The sequence below is a fragment of the Rutilus rutilus genome (genome assembly GCF_951802725.1).
Source record: "Rutilus rutilus genome assembly, chromosome: 2".
Lineage (NCBI taxonomy): Eukaryota > Metazoa > Chordata > Actinopteri > Cypriniformes > Leuciscidae > Rutilus > Rutilus rutilus.
The window spans coordinates 55558156-55580926 of record NC_140210.1 but is presented as its reverse complement, the minus strand read 5'-3'; the positions used below and the strand labels follow the sequence as shown (position 1 = coordinate 55580926).

Below are 22771 nucleotides of genomic sequence, written 5' to 3'. Positions count from 1 at the left end.
AACCAATTTGTCAAATAAATCACTCTTTCTGTAAAACATTAAACAAGTTCAGGTCGTTAAAACACTGTTTGTAAATCTTATGCACTCTTCTTGCAAAACTCAAAACACATTCTCACTCATTAAAACACATTTCTCACTGTGATGCACTTATGTTTCAAAACACTAAACACAGGTAGACTAAAGTTAAACACAAGTACAACACAGTTGTCATCGTTTACACACAATGGCCCTCATTTATCAAAAGTGCGTACACCAAATTTCCAGCGTACACCTGGCGTACACCCAAAACCACGGTGACTTTGAGATTTATCAATATGGACGTTGGCGTACGGCACGCTCAAATCCTACGCCAGCTCAGGAGGTGGTGTACGCACGTTTTGAGTGCGGGAATGCGCAGAAAAACAATTCCTAACACCACAAAACGCACTGACAAACTAAAAGATATGATAGGTTATGACCCACTGTAAAAAAACAACAACATAGGGATGTTAACCGATGACCGTTTGACCGATGGTTGACCGTATGAACCGATTAAAGTTGTCGGTAGTCGGTTAAAAAAAAAATCTCTAAATTAGACAGTGGACTAAACGATAGGCTACAGTTAGCCATCTCATTCCAAGATCTTTTTGTGTGAAGTGAACAAATCCCTCACACTCAATTTTTCATAACTCGCCTGTTTGTAGGCCTACTTAATAAACCAATAAAAACATTTGGTTTTCTGTGTCGGCTGCAAAGATGAAGTCTGACTCGCGATCTTCGCAGTAGTGAACGCGCCGGAGAGAAATACACATTTCATACAGATTAGGCCTACATCATTTTATTTTGTTTTGAATGGTTCTGTTTAAAAGTAGAGATTTCTGTAGATAATAGATATATTTCTATTTTTTTTAGGTGTGTGAGGCGATCAGTCTACCTTATACGTTGAGTTTCGGTTCATGGATGATAGCTTAACGTTATCCAGTTCAGGCGCTGGCGCCTCCGTGATTATCTCTGCTATTTAGGCATTAAATCCAGAAAATTGGATAATGAAACACTGATTAAAATTAAGATACAATTAATACAAAACGAAATTCGCTTTAAAGAAAGGCTTTGTGCTTTCTGTTTGAGGTCTCTGTGAAAGTTTTAAAGCATGCCGCTTTCACAGCGCTCACGTCCGCAATGGATAACTGTCACGTAACAATGCTTTTTCCTCATAAATGCGAACACGAAAAATAAAAGACAAAAGACTTTTTTTAAAAGACAACCATCCACAACTTTATAACACTCCAGGCAAAGTATACCTCTTTTTTTTGTTCAGTAATAAAAAGGCTTTCAATGACAAAAAAATAATAATAATTCAGACTGACAAAATAATAAAAATGACATTCTTCTTCTTTTAAATAATAATAATAATACAAATAATAATAATAACGACATTCTTCTTCTAAATAACAATAAGCGTCATTAATAATAAAAATCATAAATAATAAGAAGAATATTACAAATTGTCATGCAATTATTAATGTGAATGAATGGTACTCCACATCACATCATCATCATTATTGTTCACCCCAATACATGTGACGTGATACGAAATTAAATACTAATTGTTTCAAAACACGTGCTGTAAAATAATGCATTGTGATAGGTCATTTGCTCATCCAACGTCGGAGAAGTTTCTCTTCTTTGCCGTCTTCCGTGTGTCCATGGCGTAAAATGAGGGCGTGGGGGAAGCGGAGACTTGAATATATAAGGGCGTGTTATTCTAATGACGCTCGTTTTCCACCGCGGCATTTATCAAGGGCAGCTATTGCGTACACCTGGATTTCAAAGGTACGCACAGCTTCATAAATCAGGCGATGAGAGGAGTGTAAGCATAATCTTACGCCAATATATACGCCCATTTCTACGCAAGAATGATAAATGAGGGCCAATGACACTAAATTGTTCACACTTATTTCTAATGATCAGAGGAAACCAACTGTACAAATTACAAGACAGTTTAAAGTGCCTAAATTGACTCAAAATGTTGCATTGAAGATTAGAGGAGGAAGAGTATGAGTATAAGAGGAGGAAGAGTATGAGTATAAGAGGAGGAAGAGCGTGATTATAAGAGGAGGAAGAGTGTGAGTATAAGAGGAGGAAGAGTATGAGTATAAGAGGAGGAAGAGCGTGATTATAAGAGGAGGAAGAGTGTGAGTATAAGAGGAGGAAGAGTATGAGTATAAGAGGAGGAAGAGTATGAGTATAAGAGGAGGAAGAGTGTGCGTATAAGAGGAGGAAGAGTATGAGTATAAGAGGAGGAAGAACATGATTATAAGAGGAGGAAGAGTGTGAGTATAAGAGGAGGAAGAGTATGAGTATAAGAGGAGGAAGAGTGTGAGTATAAGAGGAGGAAGAGTATGAGTATAAGAGGAGGAAGAGTGTGGAAGTGGAAGAGTATAAGAGGAGGAAGAGTGTGAGTATAAGATGAGGAAGAGTATGAGTATAAAAGGAGGAAGAGCGTGATTATAAGAGGAGAAAGAGTGTGAGTATAAGAGGAGGAAGAGTATGAGTATAAGAGGAGGAAAAGTGTGTGTATAAGAGGAGGAAGAGTGTGTGTATAAGAGGAGGAAGAGTGTGTGTATAAGAGGAGGAAGATTATGAGTATAAGAGGAGGAAGAACATGATTATAAGAGGAGGAAGAGTGTGAGTATAAGAGAAGGAAGAGTATGAGTATAAGAGGAGGAAGAGTGTGAGTATAAGAGGAGGAAGAGTAAGAGGAGGAAGAGTGTGGAAGTGGAAGAGTATAAGAGGAGGAAGAGTGTGGAAGTGGAAGAGTATAAGAGGAGGAAGAGTATGAGTATAAGAGTAGGAAGAGTATGAGTATAAGAGGAGGAAGAGTATGAGTATAAGAGGATGAAGAGTATGTGAAAGAGGTGATGAACAAGGAAGAGAATGAGTATAAGATGAGGAAGAGTATGAGTATAAGAGGAGGAAAAGAGTGAGTTAGAGGAGGAAGAGTATGAGTATAAGAGGAGGAAGAGTATGAGTATAAGCAGAGGAAGAGTATGTGAAAGAGGTGATGAACGAGGAGGAATAGTATGTGTATAAGAGGAGGAACAGTGTGAGTATAAGAGGAATAGTGTGAGTTAGAGGAGGAAGAGTGTGAGTATAAGATGAGGAAGAGTGTGAGTATGAGATGAGGAAGAGTATGAGTATAAGAGGAGGAAGAGTGTGAGTATAAGAGAAGGAAGGGTGTGAGTTAGAGGAGGAAGAGTGTGAGTATAAGAAGAGGAAGAGTGTGAGTATAAGGGGAGGAAGAGTGTGAGTAAGAGGAGGAAGAGTGTGAGTTAGAGGAGGAAGAGTGTGAGTTAGAGGAGGAAGAGTGTGAGCATAAGAGGAGGAAGAGTGTGAGTTAGAGGAAGAAGAGTATGAGTATAAGAGGAGGAAGAGTGTGAGTTAGAGGAGGAAGAGTATGAGTATAAGAGGAGGAAGAGTGTGAGGATAAGAGGAGGAAGAGTATGAGTATAATAGGAGGAAGAGTATGAGTATAAGAGGAGGAAGAGTATGAGTATAAGAGGAGGAAGAGTGTGAGTTAGAGGAGGAAGAGTGTGTGTGTATAAGAGGAGGAAGAGTATGAGTATAAAAGGAGGAAGAGTGTGAGTATAAGAGGATGAAGAGTGTGAGTATAAGAGGATGAAGAGTGTGAGTATAAGAGGAGGAAGAGTATGAGTATCAGAGGAGGAAGAGTGTGAGTAAAAGAGGAGGAAGAGTATGAGTATCAGAGGAGGAAGAGTAAGAGTATAAGAGGAGGAAGAGTAAGAGTATAAGAGGAGGAAGAGTGTGAGTTAGAGGAGGAAGAGTATGAGTATAAGAGGAGGAAGAGTATGAGTATCAGAGGAGGAAGAGTGTGAGTATAAGAGGAAGAAGAGTATGAGTATAAGAGGAGGAAGAGTGTGAGTTAGAGGAAGAAGAGTATGAGTATAAGAGGAGGAAGAGAGTGAGTTAGAGGAGGAAGAGTATGAGTATAAGAGGAGGAAGAGAGTGAGTTAGAGGAGGAAGAGTATGAGTATAAGAGGAGGAAGAGTATGAGTATAAGAGGAGGAAGAGTGTGAGTAAGAGTAGGAAGAGTGTGAGTATAAGAGGAGGAAGAGTATGAGAATAAGAGGAGGAAGAGTATGTGAAAGAGGTGATGAACGAGGAGGAAGAGTATGAGTATAAGAGGAGGAAGAGTATGAGTATAAGAGGAGGAAGAGTGAGTTAGAGGAGGAAGAGTATGAGTATAAGAGAAGGAAGAGAGTGAGTTAGAGGAAGAAGAGTCTAGGTCTGCACTACATGACGTCACCTAAGTGTGTACTCTGAGTAAGTCCATAAGTCAGGAGTGTGCCATTTGGGACAGGGCCAAAGTAGCTGGCAGTGTGACTACTTCATGTCAAAAAGTGAAACGTCCTGCGGCTCACCACTGCCCCCTAGTGTCACTCGCCAGTACACGCAGGTTTAAGTGATGTTAACATAACATCTATAGCCTACTTACTAAATGGTAACCAACAATACATAATAATAAAACATATGAATAACAATATACGAGTATTTGAATCTATACGACTACTGATCTGCCACTTTATATTTACACGTCACATTTACAAAGCCAAAACGTTATTTATTGTTTTAATTTCTAAATAAAATTGACAGAATCTGAGGGCTGAGAATTTGTTTCATATCAAAAGTAACCAGCTCTGTCTTGTCTGTTGGTGTCAGAGGTGTAAAGTCCAGGTTCAGAAAGTAAAAGTCCTCCTCAGTATTTTGTTCCAATCACCTGGATTTGCTAATTCAGCCAGGAGAACTAATTAGTGAAATCAGCTTCTGAGTTCATGGGTGGAATAAACATATGGCAGGACTTCTACTTTCTGACCCCTGGTCAGTGTCAGTGCGATTTTTCTCTGCGTGAGAAAATGTGTGTGTGGCGTGAGAGTGTATGAAACGTGTCGATTAGAGTCTCAGGCTGAAAGTGTGACAGCCCTGCCCTAGCACTAGATCATGAATATATTTTGCTCTTGTTCTCGGAAGTGAATGTGTCTATGTTAAATATTTATTTAGTCATATTCCAGGATTTACAGTTTTTCTGAATTGCAAAAAAAACTCAAAACCCACTTCTCTGAACCAAATTATCAGCCTAAACCAATTTGTCAAATAAATCACTCTTTCTGTAAAACATTAAACAAGTTCAGGTCGTTAAAACACTGTTTGTAAATCTTATGCACTCTTCTTGCAAAACTCAAAACACATTCTCACTCATTAAAACACATTTCTCACTGTGATGCACTTATGTTTCAAAACACTAAACACAGGCAGACTAAAGTTAAACACAAGTACAACACAGTTGTCATCGTTTACACACAATGACTCTAAATTGTTCACACTTATTTCTAATGATCAGAGGAAACCAACTGTACAAATTACATGACAGTTTAAAGTGCCTAAATTGACTCAAAATGTTGCATTGAAGATTAGAGGAGGAAGAGTATGAGTATAAGAGGAGGAAGAGCATGATTATAAGAGGAAGAAGAGTGTGAGTATAAGAGGAGGAAGAGTATGAGTATAAGAGGAGGAAGAGTATGAGTATAAGAGGAGGAAGAGTGTGTGTATAAGAGGAGGAAGAGTGTGAGTATAAGAGGAGGAAGAGTGTGGATAAGAGGAGGAAAAGTGTGAGTATAAGAGGAGGAAGAGTGTGGATAAGAGGAGGAAGAGTGTGAGTATAAGAGGAGGAAGAGTGTGAGTATAAGAGGATGAAGAGTGCGAGTATAAGAGGATGAAGAGTGTGAGTATAAGAGGAGGAAGAGTGTGAGTATAAGAGGAGGAAGAGTATGAGTATAAGAGGAGGAAGAGTGTGAGTATCAGAGGATGAAGAGTATGAGTATAAGAGGAGGAAGAGTAAGAGTATAAGAGGAGGAAGAGGAAGAGTATAAGAGGAGGAAGAGTGTGAGTATAAGAGGAAGAAGACTATGAGTATAAGAGGAGGAAGAGAGTGAGTTAGAGGAGGAAGAGTATGAGTATAAGAGGAGGAAGAGAGTGAGTTAGAGGAGGAAGAGTATGAGTATAAGAGGAGGAAGAGTATGAGTATCAGAGGAGGAAGAGTGTGAGTATAAGAGGAAGAAGAGTATGAGTATAAGAGGAGGAAGAGTGTGAGTTAGAGGAAGAAGAGTATGAGTATAAGAGGAGGAAGAGAGTGAGTTAGAGGAGGAAGAGTATGAGTATAAGAGGAGGAAGAGAGTGAGTTAGAGGAGGAAGAGTATGAGTATAAGAGGAGGAAGAGTATGAGTATAAGAGGAGGAAGAGTGCGAGTATAAGAGGAGGAAGAGAGTGAGTTAGAGGAGGAAGAGTATGAGTATAAGAGGAGGAAGAGTATGAGTATAAGAGGAGGAAGAGTATGAGTATAAGAGGAGGAAGAGTGTGAGTATAAGAGGAGGAAGAGTATGAGCATAAGAGGAGGAAGAGTATGTGAAAGAGGAGGAAGAGTATGAGTATAAGAGGAGGAAGAGTGAGTTAGAGGAGGAAGAGTATGAGTATAAGAGGAGGAAGAGTGTGAGTATAAGAGAAGGAAGAGAGTGAGTTAGAGGAAGAAGAGTATGAGTATAAGAGAAGGAAGAGAGTGAGTTAGAGGAAGAAGAGTCTAGGTCTGCACTACATGACGTCACCTAAGTGTGTACTCTGAGTAAGTCCATAAGTCAGGAGTGTGCCATTTGGGACAGGGCCGAAGTAGCTGGCAGTGTGACTCCATGTCAAAAAGTGAAACGTCCTGCGGCTCACCACTGCCCCCTAGTGTCACTTGCCAGTACACTCAGGTTTAAGTGATGTTAACATAACATCTATAGCCTACTTACTAAATGGTAACCAACAATACATAATAATAAAACATATGAATAACAATATACGAGTATTTGAATCTATACGACTACTGAGGTGCTACAGCAATCTGCCACTTTATATTTACACGTCACATTTACAAAGCCAAAACATTATTTATTGTTTTAATTTCTAAATAAAATTGACAGAATCTGAGGGCTGAGAATTTGTTTCATATCAAAAGTAACCAGCTCTGTCTTGTCTGTTGGTGTCAGAGGTGTAAAGTCCAGGTTTAGAAAGTAAAAGTCCTCCTCAGTATTTTGTTCCAATCACCTGGATTTGCTAATTCAGCCAGGAGAACTAATTAGTGAAATCAGCTTCTGAGTTCATGGGTGGAATAAACATATGGCAGGACTTCTACTTTCTGACCCCTGGTCAGTGTCAGTGCGATTTTTCTCTGCGTGAGAAAATGTGTGTGTGGCGTGAGAGTGTATGAAACGTGTCGATTAGAGTCTCAGGCTGAAAGTGTGACAGCCCTGCCCTAGCACTAGATCATGAATATATTTTGCTCTTGTTCTCGGAAGTGAATGTGTCTGTTAAATATTTATTTAGTCATATTCCAGGATTTACAGTTTTTCTGAATTGCAAAAAAAACTCAAAACCCACTTCTCTGAACCAAATTCTCAATAGCCTAAACCAATTTGTCAAATAAATCACTCTTTCTGTAAAACATTAAACAAGTTCAGGTCGTTAAAACACTGTTTGTAAATCTTATGCACTCTTCTTGCAAAACTCAAAACACATTCTCACTCATTAAAACACATTTCTCACTGTGATGCACTTATGTTTCAAAACACTAAACACAGGCAGACTAAAGTTAAACACAAGTACAACACAGTTGTCATCGTTTACACACAATGACACTAAATTGTTCACACTTATTTCTAATGATCAGAGGAAACCAACTGTACAAATTACAAGACAGTTTAAAGTGCCTAAATTGACTCAAAATGTTGCATTGAAGATTAGAGGAGGAAGAGTATGAGTATAAGAGGAGGAAGAGCGTGATTATAAGAGGAGGAAGAGTGTGAGTATAAGAGGAGGAAGAGTATGAGTATAAGAGGAGGAAGAGCGTGAGTATAAGAGGAGTAAGAGTATGAGTATAAGAGGAGGAAGAGTATGAGTATAAGAGGAGGAAGAGTGTGCGTATAAGAGGAGGAAGAGTATGAGTATAAGAGGAGGAAGAACATGATTATAAGAGGAGGAAGAGTGTGAGTATAAGAGGAGGAAGAGTATGAGTATAAGAGGAGGAAGAGTGTGAGTATAAGAGGAGGAAGAGTGTGGAAGTGGAAGAGTATAAGAGGAGGAAGAGTGTGAGTATAAGATGAGGAAGAGTATGAGTATAAAAGGAGGAAGAGCGTGATTATAAGAGGAGAAAGAGTGTGAGTATAAGAGGAGGAAGAGTATGAGTATAAGAGGAGGAAAAGTGTGTGTATAAGAGGAGGAAGAGTGTGTGTATAAGAGGAGGAAGAGTGTGTGTATAAGAGGAGGAAGACTATGAGTATAAGAGGAGGAAGAACATGATTATAAGAGGAGGAAGAATGTGAGTATAAGAGAAGGAAGAGTATGAGTATAAGAGGAGGAAGAGTGTGAGTATAAGAGGAGGAAGAGTAAGAGGAGGAAGAGTGTGGAAGTGGAAGAGTATAAGAGGAGGAAGAGTATGAGTATAAGAGTAGGAAGAGTATGAGTATAAGAGGAGGAAGAGTATGAGTATAAGAGGATGAAGAGTATGTGAAAGAGGTGATGAACAAGGAAGAGAATGAGTATAAGATGAGGAAGAGTATGAGTATAAGAGGAGGAAGAGTATGAGTATAAGCAGAGGAAGAGTATGAGTATAAGAGGAGGAAGAGTATGTGAAAGAGGTGATGAACGAGGAGGAATAGTATGTGTATAAGAGGAGGAACAGTGTGAGTATAAGAGGAATAGTGTGAGTTAGAGGAGGAAGAGTGTGAGTATAAGATGAGGAAGAGTGTGAGTATGAGATGAGGAAGAGTATGAGTATAAGAGGAGGAAGAGTGTGAGTATAAGAGAAGGAAGGGTGTGAGTTAGAGGAGGAAGAGTGTGAGTATAAGAAGAGGAAGAGTGTGAGTATAAGGGGAGGAAGAGTGTGAGTAAGAGGAGGAAGAGTGTGAGTTAGAGGAGGAAGAGTGTGAGTTAGAGGAGGAAGAGTGTGAGCATAAGAGGAGGAAGAGTGTGAGTTAGAGGAAGAAGAGTATGAGTATAAGAGGAGGAAGAGTGTGAGTTAGAGGAGGAAGAGTGTGAGTATAAGAGGAGGAAGAGTGTGAGGATAAGAGGAGGAAGAGTATGAGTATAATAGGAGGAAGAGTATGAGTATAAGAGGAGGAAGAGTATGAGTATAAGAGGAGGAAGAGTGTGAGTTAGAGGAGGAAGAGTGTGTGTATAAGAGGAGGAAGAGTATGAGTATAAAAGGAGGAAGAGTGTGAGTATAAGAGGATGAAGAGTGTGAGTATAAGAGGATGAAGAGTGTGAGTATAAGAGGAGGAAGAGTATGAGTATCAGAGGATGAAGAGTGTGAGTATAAGAGGAGGAAGAGTATGAGTATAAGAGGAGGAAGAGTGTGAGTATAAGAGGAGGAAGAGTGTGAGTATAAGAGGAGGAAGAGTATGAGTATAAGAGGAGGAAGAACGTGATTATAAGAGGAGGAAGAGTGTGATTATAAGAGGAGGAAGAGTATGAGTATAAGAGGAGGAAGAGTGTGAGTATAAGAGGAGGAAGAGCGTGATTATAAGAGGAGGAAGAGTGTGAGTATAAGAGTGTGAGTATAAGAGGAGGAAGAGTATGAGTATAAGGGGAGGAAGAGTATGAGTATAAGAGGAGGAAGAGTGTGTGTATAAGAGAAGGAAGTGTGTGTATAAGAGGAGGAAGAGTATGATTATAAGAGGAGGAAGAGTGTGAGTATAAGAGGAGGAAAAGTGAGTATAAGAGGAGGAAGAGTATGAATATAAGAGGAGGAAGAGTTAGTATAAGAGGAGGAAGAGTGTGAGTATAAGAGGAGGAAGAGAATGAGTATAAGAGGAGGAAGAGTATGTGTATAAGAGGAGGAAGAGTATGAGTATAAGAGGAGGAAGAGTATGAGTATAAGAGGAGGAAGAGTATGAGTATAAGAGGAGGAAGAGTGTGAGTATAAGAGGAAGAAGAGTATGAGTATAAGAAGAGGAAGAGTGTGAGTTAGAGGAGGAAGAGTGTGTGTATAAGAGGAGGAAGAGTGTGAGTATAAGAGGAGGAGGAGTGTGAGTATAAGATGAGAAAGAGTATGAGTATAAGAGGAGGAAGAGTGTGAGTATAAGAGGAGGAAGAGTGTGAGTATAAGAAGAGGAAGAGTGTGAGTTAGAGGAGGAAGAGTGTGTGTATAAGAGGAGGAAGAGTGTGAGTATAAGAGGAGGAGGAGTGTGAGTATAAGATGAGGAAGAGTGTGAGTATAAGAGGAAGAAGAGTATGAGTATAAGAAGAGGAAGAGTGTGAGTTAGAGGAGGAAGAGTGTGTGTATAAGAGGAGGAAGAGTGTGAGTATAAGAGGAGGAGGAGTGTGAGTATAAGATGAGGAAGAGTGTGAGTATAAGAGGAGGAAGAGTGTAAGTATAAGAGGAGGAAGAGTACGAGAGTAAGAGGAGGAAGAGTGTGAGTATAAGAGGAGGAATAGTGTGTATAAGAGGAGGAAGAGTGTGTGAAAGAGGTGATGAACGAGGAGGAAGAGTATGAGTATAAGAGGAGGAAGAGTGTGAGTATAAGAGGATGAAGAGTATGAGTATAAGAGGAGGAAGAGAGTGAGTTAGAGGAGGAAGAGTATGAGTATAAGAGGAGGAAGAGTGCGAGTATAAGAGGAGGAAGTGTATGAGTATAAGAGGAGGAAGAGTATGAGTATAAGAGGAGGAAGAGTGTGTGTATAAGAGGAGGAAGAGTATGAGTATAAGAGGAGGAAGAACGTGATTATAAGAGGAGGAAGAGTGTGAGTATAAGAGGAGGAAGAGTATGAGTATAAGAGGAGGAAGAGTGTGAGTATAAGAGGAGGAAGAGCGTGATTATAAGAGGAGGAAGTGTGTGAGTATAAGAGGAGGAAGAGTATGAGTATAAGAGGAGGAAGAGTATGAGTATAAGAGGAGGAAGAGTGTGTGTATAAGAGGAGGAAGAGTGTGAGTATAAGAGGAGGAAGAGCGTGATTATAAGAGGAGGAAGTGTGTGAGTATAAGAGGAGGAAGAGTATGAGTATAAGAGGAGGAAGAGTGTGTATATAAGAGAAGGAAGTGTGTGTATAAGAGGAGGAAGAGTATGATTATAAGAGGAGGAAGAGAGTGAGTATAAGAGGAGGAAAAGTGAGTATAAGAGGAGGAAGAGTATGAATATTAGAGGAGGAAGAGTTAGTATAAGAGGAGGAAGAGTGTGAGTATAAGAGGAGGAAGAGAATGAGTATAAGAGGAGGAAGGAAGAGTATGTGTATAAGAGGAGGAAGAGTATGAGTATAAGAGGAGGAAGAGTATGTGTATAAGAGGAGGAAGAGTAAGAGTATAAGAGGAGGAAGAGTGTGAGTATAAGGGGAGGAAGAGTATGAGTATAAGAGGAGGAAGAGTATGAGTATAAGAGGAGGAAGAGTGTGAGTATAAGAGGAGGAAGAGTATGAGTATAAGAGGAGGAAGAGTGTGGAAGTGGAAGAGTATAAGAGGAGGAAGAGTGTGAGTATAAGAGGAGGAAGAGTATGAGTATAAGAGGAGGAAGAGTGTGAGTTAGAGGAGGAAGTGTATGAGTATAAGAGGAGGAAGAGTATGAGTATAAGAGGAGGAAGAGTGTGTGTATAAGAGGAGGAAGAGTATGAGTATAAGAGGAGGAAGAACGTGATTATAAGAGGAGGAAGAGTGTGAGTATAAGTGGAGGAAGAGTATGAGTATAAGAGGAGGAAGAGTGTGAGTATAAGAGGAGGAAGAGTGTGATTATAAGAGGAGGAAGAGTGTGAGTATAAGAGTGTGAGTATAAGAGGAGGAAGAGTATGAGTATAAGAGGAGGAAGAGTATGAGTATAAGAGGAGGAAGAGTGTGTGTATAAGAGAAGGAAGTGTGTGTATAAGAGGAGGAAGAGTATGATTATAAGAGGAGGAAGAGAGTGAGTATAAGAGGAGGAAAAGTGAGTATAAGAGGAGGAAGAGTATGAATATTAGAGGAGGAAGAGTTAGTATAAGAGGAGGAAGAGTGTGAGTATAAGAGGAGGAAGGAAGAGTATGTGTATAAGAGGAGGAAGAGTATGAGTATAAGAGGAGGAAGAGTATGTGTATAAGAGGAGGAAGAGTAAGAGTATAAGAGGAGGAAGAGTGTGAGTATAAGAGGAGGAAGAGTATGAGTATAAGGGGAGGAAGAGTATGAGTATAAGAGGAGGAAGAGCGTGATTATAAGAGGAGGAAGAGTAAGAGTATAAGAGGAGGAAGAGTGTGAGTATAAGAGGATGAAGAGTATGAGTATAAGAGGAGGAAGAGTATGAGTATAAGAGGAGGAAGAGTGTGAGTATAAGAGGAGGAAGAGTATGAGTATAAGAGGAGGAAGAGTGTGAGTATAAGAGGAGGAAGAGTATGAGTATAAGGGGAGGAAGAGTATGAGTATAAGAGGAGGAAGAGCGTGATTATAAGAGGAGGAAGAGTAAGAGTATAAGAGGAGGAAGAGTGTGAGTATAAGAGGAGGAAGAGTATGAGTATAAGAGGAGGAAGAGTATGAGTATAAGAGGAGGAAGAGTGTGAGTATAAGAGGAGGAAGAGTAAGAGTATAAGAGGAGGAAGAGAATGAGTATAAGAGGAGGAAGGAAGAGTATGTGTATAAGAGGAGGAAGAGTATGAGTATAAGAGGAGGAAGAGTAAGAGTATAAGAGGAGGAAGAGTGTGAGTATAAGAGGAGGAAGAGTATGAGTATAAGGGGAGGAAGAGTATGAGTATAAGAGGAGGAAGAGCGTGATTATAAGAGGAGGAAGAGTAAGAGTATAAGAGGAGGAAGAGTGTGAGTATAAGAGGAGGAAGAGTATGAGTATAAGAGGAGGAAGAGTATGAGTATAAGAGGAGGAAGAGTGTGAGTATAAGAGGAGGAAGAGTATGAGTATAAGAGGAGGAAGAGTGTGGAAGTGGAAGAGTATAAGAGGAGGAAGAGTGTGAGTATAAGAGGAGGAAGAGTATGAGTATAAGAGGAGGAAGAGTATGAGTATAAGAGGAGGAAGAGTGTGAGTATAAGAGGAGGAAGAGTATGAGTATAAGAGGAGGAAGAGTGTGGAAGTGGAAGAGTATAAGAGGAGGAAGAGTGTGAGTATAAGAGGAGGAAAAGTGTGAGTATAAGAGGAGGAAGAGTGTGAGTATAAGATGAGGAAGAGTGAGTTAGAGGAGGAAGAGTGTGAGTATAAGAGGAGGAAGAGCGTGATTATAAGAGGAGGAAGAGTGTGAGTATAAGAGGAGGAAGAGTATGAGTATAAGAGGAGGAAGAGTGTGTGTATAAGAGGAGGAAGAGTATGAGTATAAGAGGATGAAGAACGTGAGTATAAGAGGAGGAAGAGTATGAGTATAAGAGGAGGAAGAGTGTGAGTATAAGAGGAGGAAGAGTGTGAATATAAGAGGAGGAAGAGTGTGAGTATAAGAGTGTGAGTATAAGAGGAGGAAGAGTATGAGTATAAGAGGAGGAAGAGTGTGGAAGTGGAAGAGTATAAGAGGAGGAAGAGTGTGAGTATAAGAGGAGGAAGAGTATGAGTATAAGAGGAGGAAGAGTGTGAGTTAGAGGAGGAAGTGTATGAGTATAAGAGGAGGAAGAGTATGAGTATAAGAGGAGGAAGAGTGTGTGTATAAGAGGAGGAAGAGTATGAGTATAAGAGGAGGAAGAACGTGATTATAAGAGGAGGAAGAGTGTGAGTATAAGAGGAGGAAGAGTATGAGTATAAGAGGAGGAAGAGTGTGAGTATAAGAGGAGGAAGAGCGTGATTATAAGAGGAGGAAGAGTGTGAGTATAAGAGGAGGAAGAGTGTGAGTATAAGAGTGTGAGTATAAGAGGAAGAAGAGTATGAGTATAAGAGGAGGAAGAGTATGAGTATAAGAGGAGGAAGAGTGTGTGTATAAGAGAAGGAAGTGTGTGTATAAGAGGAGGAAGAGTATGATTATAAGAGGAGGAAGAGAGTGAGTATAAGAGGAGGAAAAGTGAGTATAAGAGGAGGAAGAGTATGAATATTAGAGGAGGAAGAGTTAGTATAAGAGGAGGAAGAGTGTGAGTATAAGAGGAGGAAGAGAATGAGTATAAGAGGAGGAAGGAAGAGTATGTGTATAAGAGGAGGAAGAGTATGAGTATAAGAGGAGGAAGAGTATGTGTATAAGAGGAGGAAGAGTAAGAGTATAAGAGGAGGAAGAGTGTGAGTATAAGAGGAGGAAGAGTATGAGTATAAGGGGAGGAAGAGTATGAGTATAAGAGGAGGAAGAGCGTGATTATAAGAGGAGGAAGAGTAAGAGTATAAGAGGAGGAAGAGTGTGAGTATAAGAGGAGGAAGAGTATGAGTATAAGAGGAGGAAGAAGAGTGTGAGTATAAGAGGAGGAAGAGTATGAGTATAAGAGGAGGAAGAGTATGAGTATAAGAGGAGGAAGAGTGTGAGTATAAGAGGAGGAAGAGTATGAGTATAAGAGGAGGAAGAGTGTGGAAGTGGAAGAGTATAAGAGGAGGAAGAGTGTGAGTATAAGAGGAGGAAAAGTGTGAGTATAAGAGGAGGAAGAGTATGAGTATAAGAGGAGGAAGAGTGTGAGTTAGAGGAGGAAGAGTGTGAGTATAAGAGGAGGAAAAGAGTGAGTTAGAGGAGGAAGAGTATGAGTATAAGAGGAGGAAGAGTATGAGTTTAAGAGGAGGAAGAGTATGAGTATAAGAGGATGAAGAGTATGTGAAAGAGGTGATGAACAAGGAAGAGAATGAGTATAAGAGGAGGAAGAGTGTGAGTATAAGATGAGGAAGAGTGAGTTAGAGGAGGAAGAGTGTGAGTATAAGAGGAGGAAGAGCGTGATTATAAGAGGAGGAAGAGTGTGAGTATAAGAGGAGGAAGAGTATGAGTATAAGAGGAGGAAGAGTGTGTGTATAAGAGGAGGAAGAGTATGAGTATAAGAGGATGAAGAACGTGAGTATAAGAGGAGGAAGAGTATGAGTATAAGAGGAGGAAGAGTGTGAGTATAAGAGGAGGAAGAGTGTGAATATAAGAGGAGGAAGAGTGTGAGTATAAGAGTGTGAGTATAAGAGGAGGAAGAGTATGAGTATAAGAGGAGGAAGAGTATGAGTATAAGAGGAGGAAGAGTGTGTGTATAAGAGAAGGAAGTGTGTGTATAAGAGGAGGAAGAGTATGATTATAAGAGGAGGAAGAGTGTGAGTATAAGAGGAGGAAAAGTGAGTATAAGAGGAGGAAGAGTATGAATATAAGAGGAGGAAGAGTTAGTATAAGAGGAGGAAGAGTGTGAGTATAAGAGGAGGAAGAGAATGAGTATAAGAGGAGGAAGGAAGAGTATGTGTATAAGAGGAGGAAGAGTATGAGTATAAGAGGAGGAAGAGTATGTGTATAAGAGGAGGAAGAGTATGAGTATAAGAGGAGGAAGAGTGTGAGTATAAGAGGAGGAAGAGTGTGAGTATAAGAGGAGGAAGAGTGTGAGTATAAGAGGAAGAAGAGTATGAGTATAAGAAGAGGAAGAGTGTGAGTTAGAGGAGGAAGAGTGTGTGTATAAGAGGAGGAAGAGTGTGAGTATAAGAGGAGGAGGAGTGTGAGTATAAGATGAGGAAGAGTGTGAGTATAAGAAGAGGAAGAGGAAGAGTACGAGTGTAAGAGGAGGAAGAGTGTGAGTATAAGATGAGGAAGAGTGTGAGTATCAGAGGAGCAAGAGTATGAGTATAAGAGGAGGAAGAGTATGAGTATAAGAAGAGGAAGAGGAAGAGTACGAGTGTAAGAGGAGGAAGAGTGTGAGTATAAGAGGAGGAAGAGTGTGTATAAGAGGAGGAAGAGTATGAGTATAAGAAGAGGAAGAGGAAGAGTACGAGTGTAAGAGGAGGAAGAGTATGAGTATAAGAGGAGGAAGATTGTGAGTTAGAGGAGGAAGAGTGTGAGTATAAGAGGAGGAAGAGTGTGAGTATAAGAGGATGAAGAGTATGAGTATAAGAGGAGGAAGAGAGTGAGTTAGAGGAGGAAGAGTATGAGTATAAGAGGAGGAAGAGTATGAGTATAAGAGGAGGAAGAGTGCGAGTATAAGATGAGGAAGAGTATGAGTATAAGAGTAGGAAGAGTGTGAGTATAAGAGGAGGAAGAGTATGAGCATAAGAGGAGGAAGAGTATGTGAAAGAGGTGATGAACGAGGAGGAAGAGTATGAGTATAAGAGGAGGAAGAGTATGAGTATAAGAGAAGGAAGAGAGTGAGTTAGAGGAAGAAGAGTATGAGTATAAGAGAAGGAAGAGTGTGAGTTAGAGGAGGAAGAGTGTGTGTATAAGAGGAGGAAGAGTGTGAGTATAAGAGGAGGAGGAGTGTGAGTATAAGATGAGGAAGAGTGTGAGTATAAGAAGAGGAAGAGGAAGAGTACGAGTGTAAGAGGAGGAAGAGTGTGAGTATAAGATGAGGAAGAGTGTGAGTATCAGAGGAGCAAGAGTATGAGTATAAGAGGAGGAAGAGTATGAGTATAAGAAGAGGAAGAGGAAGAGTACGAGTGTAAGAGGAGGAAGAGTGTGAGTATAAGAGGAGGAAGAGTGTGTATAAGAGGAGGAAGAGTATGAGTATAAGAAGAGGAAGAGGAAGAGTACGAGTGTAAGAGGAGGAAGAGTATGAGTATAAGAGGAGGAAGATTGTGAGTTAGAGGAGGAAGAGTGTGAGTATAAGAGGAGGAAGAGTGTGAGTATAAGAGGATGAAGAGTATGAGTATAAGAGGAGGAAGAGAGTGAGTTAGAGGAGGAAGAGTATGAGTATAAGAGGAGGAAGAGTATGAGTATAAGAGGAGGAAGAGTGCGAGTATAAGATGAGGAAGAGTATGAGTATAAGAGTAGGAAGAGTGTGAGTATAAGAGGAGGAAGAGTATGAGCATAAGAGGAGGAAGAGTATGTGAAAGAGGTGATGAACGAGGAGGAAGAGTATGAGTATAAGAGGAGGAAGAGTATGAGTATAAGAGAAGGAAGAGAGTGAGTTAGAGGAAGAAGAGTATGAGTATAAGAGAAGGAAGAGAGTGAGTTAGAGGAAGAAGAGTCTAGGTCTGCACTACATGACGTCACCTAAGTGTGGACTCTGAATCATCTTAGTGATGAGCACCTGCTGTTAACAAGCAGAATCACTGAAGGAAAGAGAAACACAAGAACTACAACTGACTTCCAGCCACTGCAAAATCAACTGGAGATAAAAGAAGACATTAAATATCTCAAGATCTCAGCAGAGGAGGATTAAACAACTCCACGAACAGCATTACAAGCTTCACTTATTATTAACCAGTTTGACTTTATTACTGCCATTCGTCTACAGAAGTTCTTATTAGAATTAACAAAGGTTTAGAAGTTGATTATTTGAGTTTCATTTCACCATGATGGAGATCAGCGTTTGCTTTAGTTGAGCTCTTGGCCCTTGACTTTTGCACTTAAGATTTTCTTTGGCTGCTATAATTGAGTGTTTATAAAACATATTTGTTATGGCACAAAAGGCAAGGAAAAGTCTGATCGGGTGTTGATGGTGAAGGACTGATGATGACAATCATCATTTAGTGACTTGATTCACTGATTTCATTCAGAGTCTGATCTCTGATTAAAAGGGTAACATATTAGTTTCACTCAAAACTGTTATTCTACAGTATAAGAGCTAGCCATGTTGTGACTATCAAATAATATGAAGGATTTTGAGTTGTGCACAAAAAGTTTCACAGAAAAGGTATTGCATTACTAAGACTCACACAGACATCAAGAATCAGCATATGAATCTCAGCAATGGTGACCATTAAAAAATTATTCATTCTGCAATGCATGCTGGGTACTAGCATAATACAAAACTTATCCATGGCTCCCAGCATGCATTGCGGCATAAATCATTTTTTAATGGTCACCATTGTTGAGATTCATATGCTGATTCTTGATTACTGTGTAAGTCAGCATGATACCATAGAGGTTTTTAAAATCTGATTGTCACAACAATGGGCCTTACAGCAGAATCAGTTCTATTATAATGAATAATACAAGTAATACATCACCTGTCTAATCAGAGATTAGGCTCTGGAAAAGATCAGAGAATCAAGTCACTAAATGATGATTTGTATCATCTTAACACAACCACATGCTCATATTTTCTTTAGGTGTATGTGCCATAACTAATATGTTTTATAAACACTCAGTTACAGCAGCCAGAGGAAAAACTGGTGTTATAAAGTCAAGGGTCAAGAGCCCAACTAAAGCAAACACTGATCACTATCATGGTGTCTTTAAATGAAACTCAATAAATCATTATCATCTAACCCTCTGTTCATTCTCAATAACAACTTCTGTAGACGCATGACAAAAGTCAAACTGTTTAGCAATAAGTGAAGCTGGTAATGCTGTTTGTGTAGTGGTTTAATCCTCCTCTGCTGAGATCTTTAGAGATTTAAACGTCTTTTATCTTGAGTTGATTTCATCTAAGGCTGTGGTTGGAAGTCAGTTGTAGTTCTTGTGTTTCTCTTTCCTTCATTGATTCTGCTCGTTAACAGCAGGTGTTAATCACTAATGCTCAATAATCACTTAATTAATCACTTAATTTCTTGACTGCAATGTATATCTACTTTTAGTAAACTCAACTGAAATAATTGCAGAGTACTCATAACTATTGTTTTTATAAACTTAATTGAATTAAGGCAATCGGTTTCCTCAAATGTAATAAGTTAGCTTAACTTATTGAATTTGACTTTGTGTGTGACATTGTGAGCTAACAGTAACTGCAAGTGCTCTGAGTTCATTTAAAGTTTGTCATGTCACTGTTTTTACTCAATAAAGTGAAGTTTCAGCTATATAAAGTATTCAAATGCAGTGTAAAGTTTAATTGTGTATTAAGAAATATTATTGTTTTAGTGAACTCGATTAAAATAAGTTCAGAGTACTCATAACTATTGTTTTTATAAACTTAATTGAATTGAGGCAATCGGTGTCCTCAAATGAAATGAGTTACCTTAACTTGTTGGGTTTTACAGTGTACTACTCGACTAGGAAAAAAACTTTTAGTCGGAAGCAGCCCTTATTCCACATATTTTCGAACAGGACATCTGGGTTGAGCAAGCCACCCTGCGGAATGAACGAGCGGAGTGGAATATTCAGAAATGCGCTCTCCACTCAGGAGCTCTGATCGGAACAAACCCGAACCTCACTGTCTGCTGAACTTGCGCAGAAAAATCAAAATATAACCAGCTTTTTAAAATGGTTTTTAAAACTAAACACTATTTTAGCACAACTTATGAGCTTATTGGCGATTTTTTTTTTTTATATATATATAATTATTGACAAAATTAGAATATAGTAAAAGTTTTTTTTTTTTTTTTTGGGGTGGGCCTGTTGAAAAGTGGGGCCGTGCCTGAGCTACAGGACATCGTCTTTCAAAACATAACCTGCTCGAAAGAGAGAGAAAAAAATGAATGCGTCGTTGTACCCAGCACTTCTGAAAATACACTTCCGAATGCGTCTCGGTCCCCAGCACATTTCAAACCAAACTGACGCCCATGATTATATGAGTTATAAATGCTGCATTTTCTTTCTCTTCCCAGGTCTCCTTCTGCCATCATGTAGTGGATGTGCCTTTGGATATACATTTTTTAAAAAAAAATGTGTTGGTAAGTGACTTGTGATTTAATTGAATTAAAGTGCAAAAGTATGATTGTAATGACGTTTTTATGTCTGTCAGTACAATTTGTGTATAATTGTTGTGATCTAGTCTTCTAACTTTGTAATATCATGTTTCCTTCTCTTTTGCAGATGTGGATGAGTGTGCGACGAGTGTGTGTGGCGATAACTCCAATTGTGTAAATACAGATGGAAGTTACCTATGCACCTGTAATAACGGGTTCGGAAGGACCACCATATCAGGACCGTGTTATGGTATGAGAGAGGATTGAGGAGTCCATCTTATTTACATGTCTACAGTTACAATTATTCATTTAGCACTTTAATCCAAAATGACTTAGAAAACATCGTAAAAAGCAGCTTATCATAAGAGACACAATATTTTCAGTTCATCATGCTGACTTAATGTATAAGCTTCAACTTTATATAAAATTATATAAAATCTCGTTATATCTAAGTTTCGTTACTGAATGAATTTGCGTTTTGAACGAAATTCAATGACTCACTCATTGAGAAATTGATTGTGTCTTGACATTTTGCTGGCATTTTCATGACCCTAAATGAGTAAAAGTCACACATTTTCAAGAAAAGCATCATAGGTTAACTAGTGTTTCCGAAAAAAATAAAATAATCAACACATCTTCCCATAACCTAGACTATTTTAAAATAACTCGAACAGCACGGAAAATGTTCTCTCACTCATCTTTTCTCTCTCTCTCACAGACATCGATGAGTGTAAAGATCCAGATGTTTGCGGCACAAATGCAGTGTGCAAAAATCACCCAGGCGGCTACACCTGCGAATGTGACCCGGGTTACAGTAACTACGGCAACAACCAGTCAAAATGCATCGGTGAGTGTTATAGCAGCAGGGCAAACTATTATTTGCTTATTTTTAGATGCACCAATGCAGTCTTTAGGTTGTTCTTATAGACATTGGTGATTGTTAGCTATTGACTTATTTTGATGTTGTTGTGGATCAACTGTGATCAGTTTAAAAAGTATACTAAAATTATAATTAGTCTTTCCCTCCTGTCTGATATAGACGAGTGTGTTGAAAACAAATTCCTCTGCTCAGGTCACATGGAGTGTGTGAATTCAATTGGCTCTTACTAGGGATGCACGATTTATCGGCCATCATATCGGTATCGGCCGATATATGTTCATTTTTTATGTTATCGTTATGGCCCCGATTAGAAAACTGAGCCAGTATATTAAAGCCGATAAATAATGGATTATTTCCTTCAGCTGAGACACTTAGGATGCGCACTGTTTACTATGATGGTTTTGAACTGCTTGAAATTTGATTTGAATCACATCAATAAAGGAAAAGTCTGTCAAATCGGCAACATAAAATTATAATGAGAATATTTTAATTGTGAGTTTGGGACATGGCTTTTAATTAGGGCTGAATGATTAATCGCACTTTCCATGTATTCGCACTTAAATCGAGATGGCTTATCGCAATTTTAAAATCACAAAGGCTGTGATTATTTTTTTTATGTGCAGTTTGTCATTGATGTACGGCTCAGTAAACGCTGCTCCATCTGAAAGCACTGTGAGTTTGAGTCTCTTATAGCGTGCATTTGAAAAACAACACGCGTCAAACATCTTTCCAAACATGAGAAGCATTTATGAACCTCGTCCAACAACAGACAACATTTAATAACATGCATTTACTCCAAACTCACTTCATAACGACAGCTGAGCTCATCGGTCAGGGTATATTCTGGCAAACCGTTTGCCAATCACGTCTAGCAATCGGCAAAAGCAAACTGTGGTACACGCCATTTACCAACAAGCGATGGTTAATTCGCAAAGCACAATGTTATTTTCTGTTTTCCCAGCACGATACCATAGAACAGCATAAAGTAAGAGGTTTGAGAAGTAAGAGGTTAAAATTAATACCAGTTAAAAAATTTCAAAGTTAAAGTTCACGCAAACAGGTATTAATAGACAAGGTTTAGTCAAATATTGATTGTTTATAGCTGAATTACCCAGCCAGCACAGCCATGTGGGGCCCAAATGGGTTTGACCTGGGCTATCTAACTGGGACCCAGCCAGTTTTGTCCTCGGTTTCCATGTAGGCCCCACATGGGTTTGCCCAGATGAAATGAACACTGCTTAGTGTGCACACTACAGGCTGTTTAATGTAACACTGAATCAGTGTTGGAGGTAATGAGATAATTAAGTGATTGAATAATGACTGTGTATTATTGATGAACACCTGCTGTTAACAAGCAGAATCACTGAAGGAAAGAGAAACACAAGAACTACTTCCAGCCACAACCTTGGATGAAATCAACTGAAGATAAAATACATCACATCTCTCAAGATCTCATTAAACAACTCCACAAACAGCATTACCAGCTTCACTTATTACTAACCAGACTGACTTTATTTATGTCAGACATCTACAGAAAATAATTAAGAAGAGGTTTAGATGTTGATTACTTATTTGAAAGTAATAGTTTGATTTGATGTTACCACTGTGGCGATCAGTGTGTGCTTTAGTCAGGCTCTTGACTTTTTAACATTAGTTTTTCTCAGGCAGCTGTGTCTGTTTGTTATGGCGAGAACAGCAAGAGAAAATATAATCAGATGCTGTAAGCTGATTGATGATAAGAATATAATCATCATATATTGGCTTAACTCACTGATATTATGTGTGAGGATTATACGGGTAGTATGTTATTCATTTTGTTTATTATTGTGATTCTACAGCAAAAAAATAATAGAATTTAATCAGAAAATCAAATGATTTTTAAAACCCCATTTACACATGTTGGACTACTGAAAGTTCTACTTGCACACAGACATCAAGAATCAGCATATGAATCTCAACAATGGTGACATGCTTCATGGTGCAATGCATTCTGGGAGCCATGGATAAGTTTCGTATGATGCACTCAGAATGCATTGCACCATGAAGCATGAAGCATGTCACCATTGTTGAGATTCATATGCTGATTCTTGATGTCTGTGTGCAAGTAGAACTTTCAGTAGTCCAACATGTGTAAATGGGGTTTTAAAAATCATTTGATGTTCTGATTAAATTCTATTATTTTTTTGCTGTAGAATCACAACAATAAATAAAA

The 22771-nt window shown here is 39.1% G+C and overlaps 1 protein-coding gene across 1 annotated transcript in view; it reads left to right on the top strand.

Annotated features, from left to right (window-relative positions):
- Nucleotides 1-22771, top strand: part of LOC311279815 (B-cell receptor CD22-like) — a gene marked incomplete at its 3' end in the record, with an annotated part of 57992 nt that overhangs the window by 5398 nt on the left and 29823 nt on the right. The window contains exons 2-4 of the mRNA XM_084391557.1: nucleotides 19599-19664; nucleotides 19807-19929; nucleotides 20398-20526. Coding sequence (XP_084247683.1) covers nucleotides 19599-19664; nucleotides 19807-19929; nucleotides 20398-20526 — 318 coding nt within the window. The remainder of the gene's footprint in view (nucleotides 1-19598; nucleotides 19665-19806; nucleotides 19930-20397; nucleotides 20527-22771) is intronic.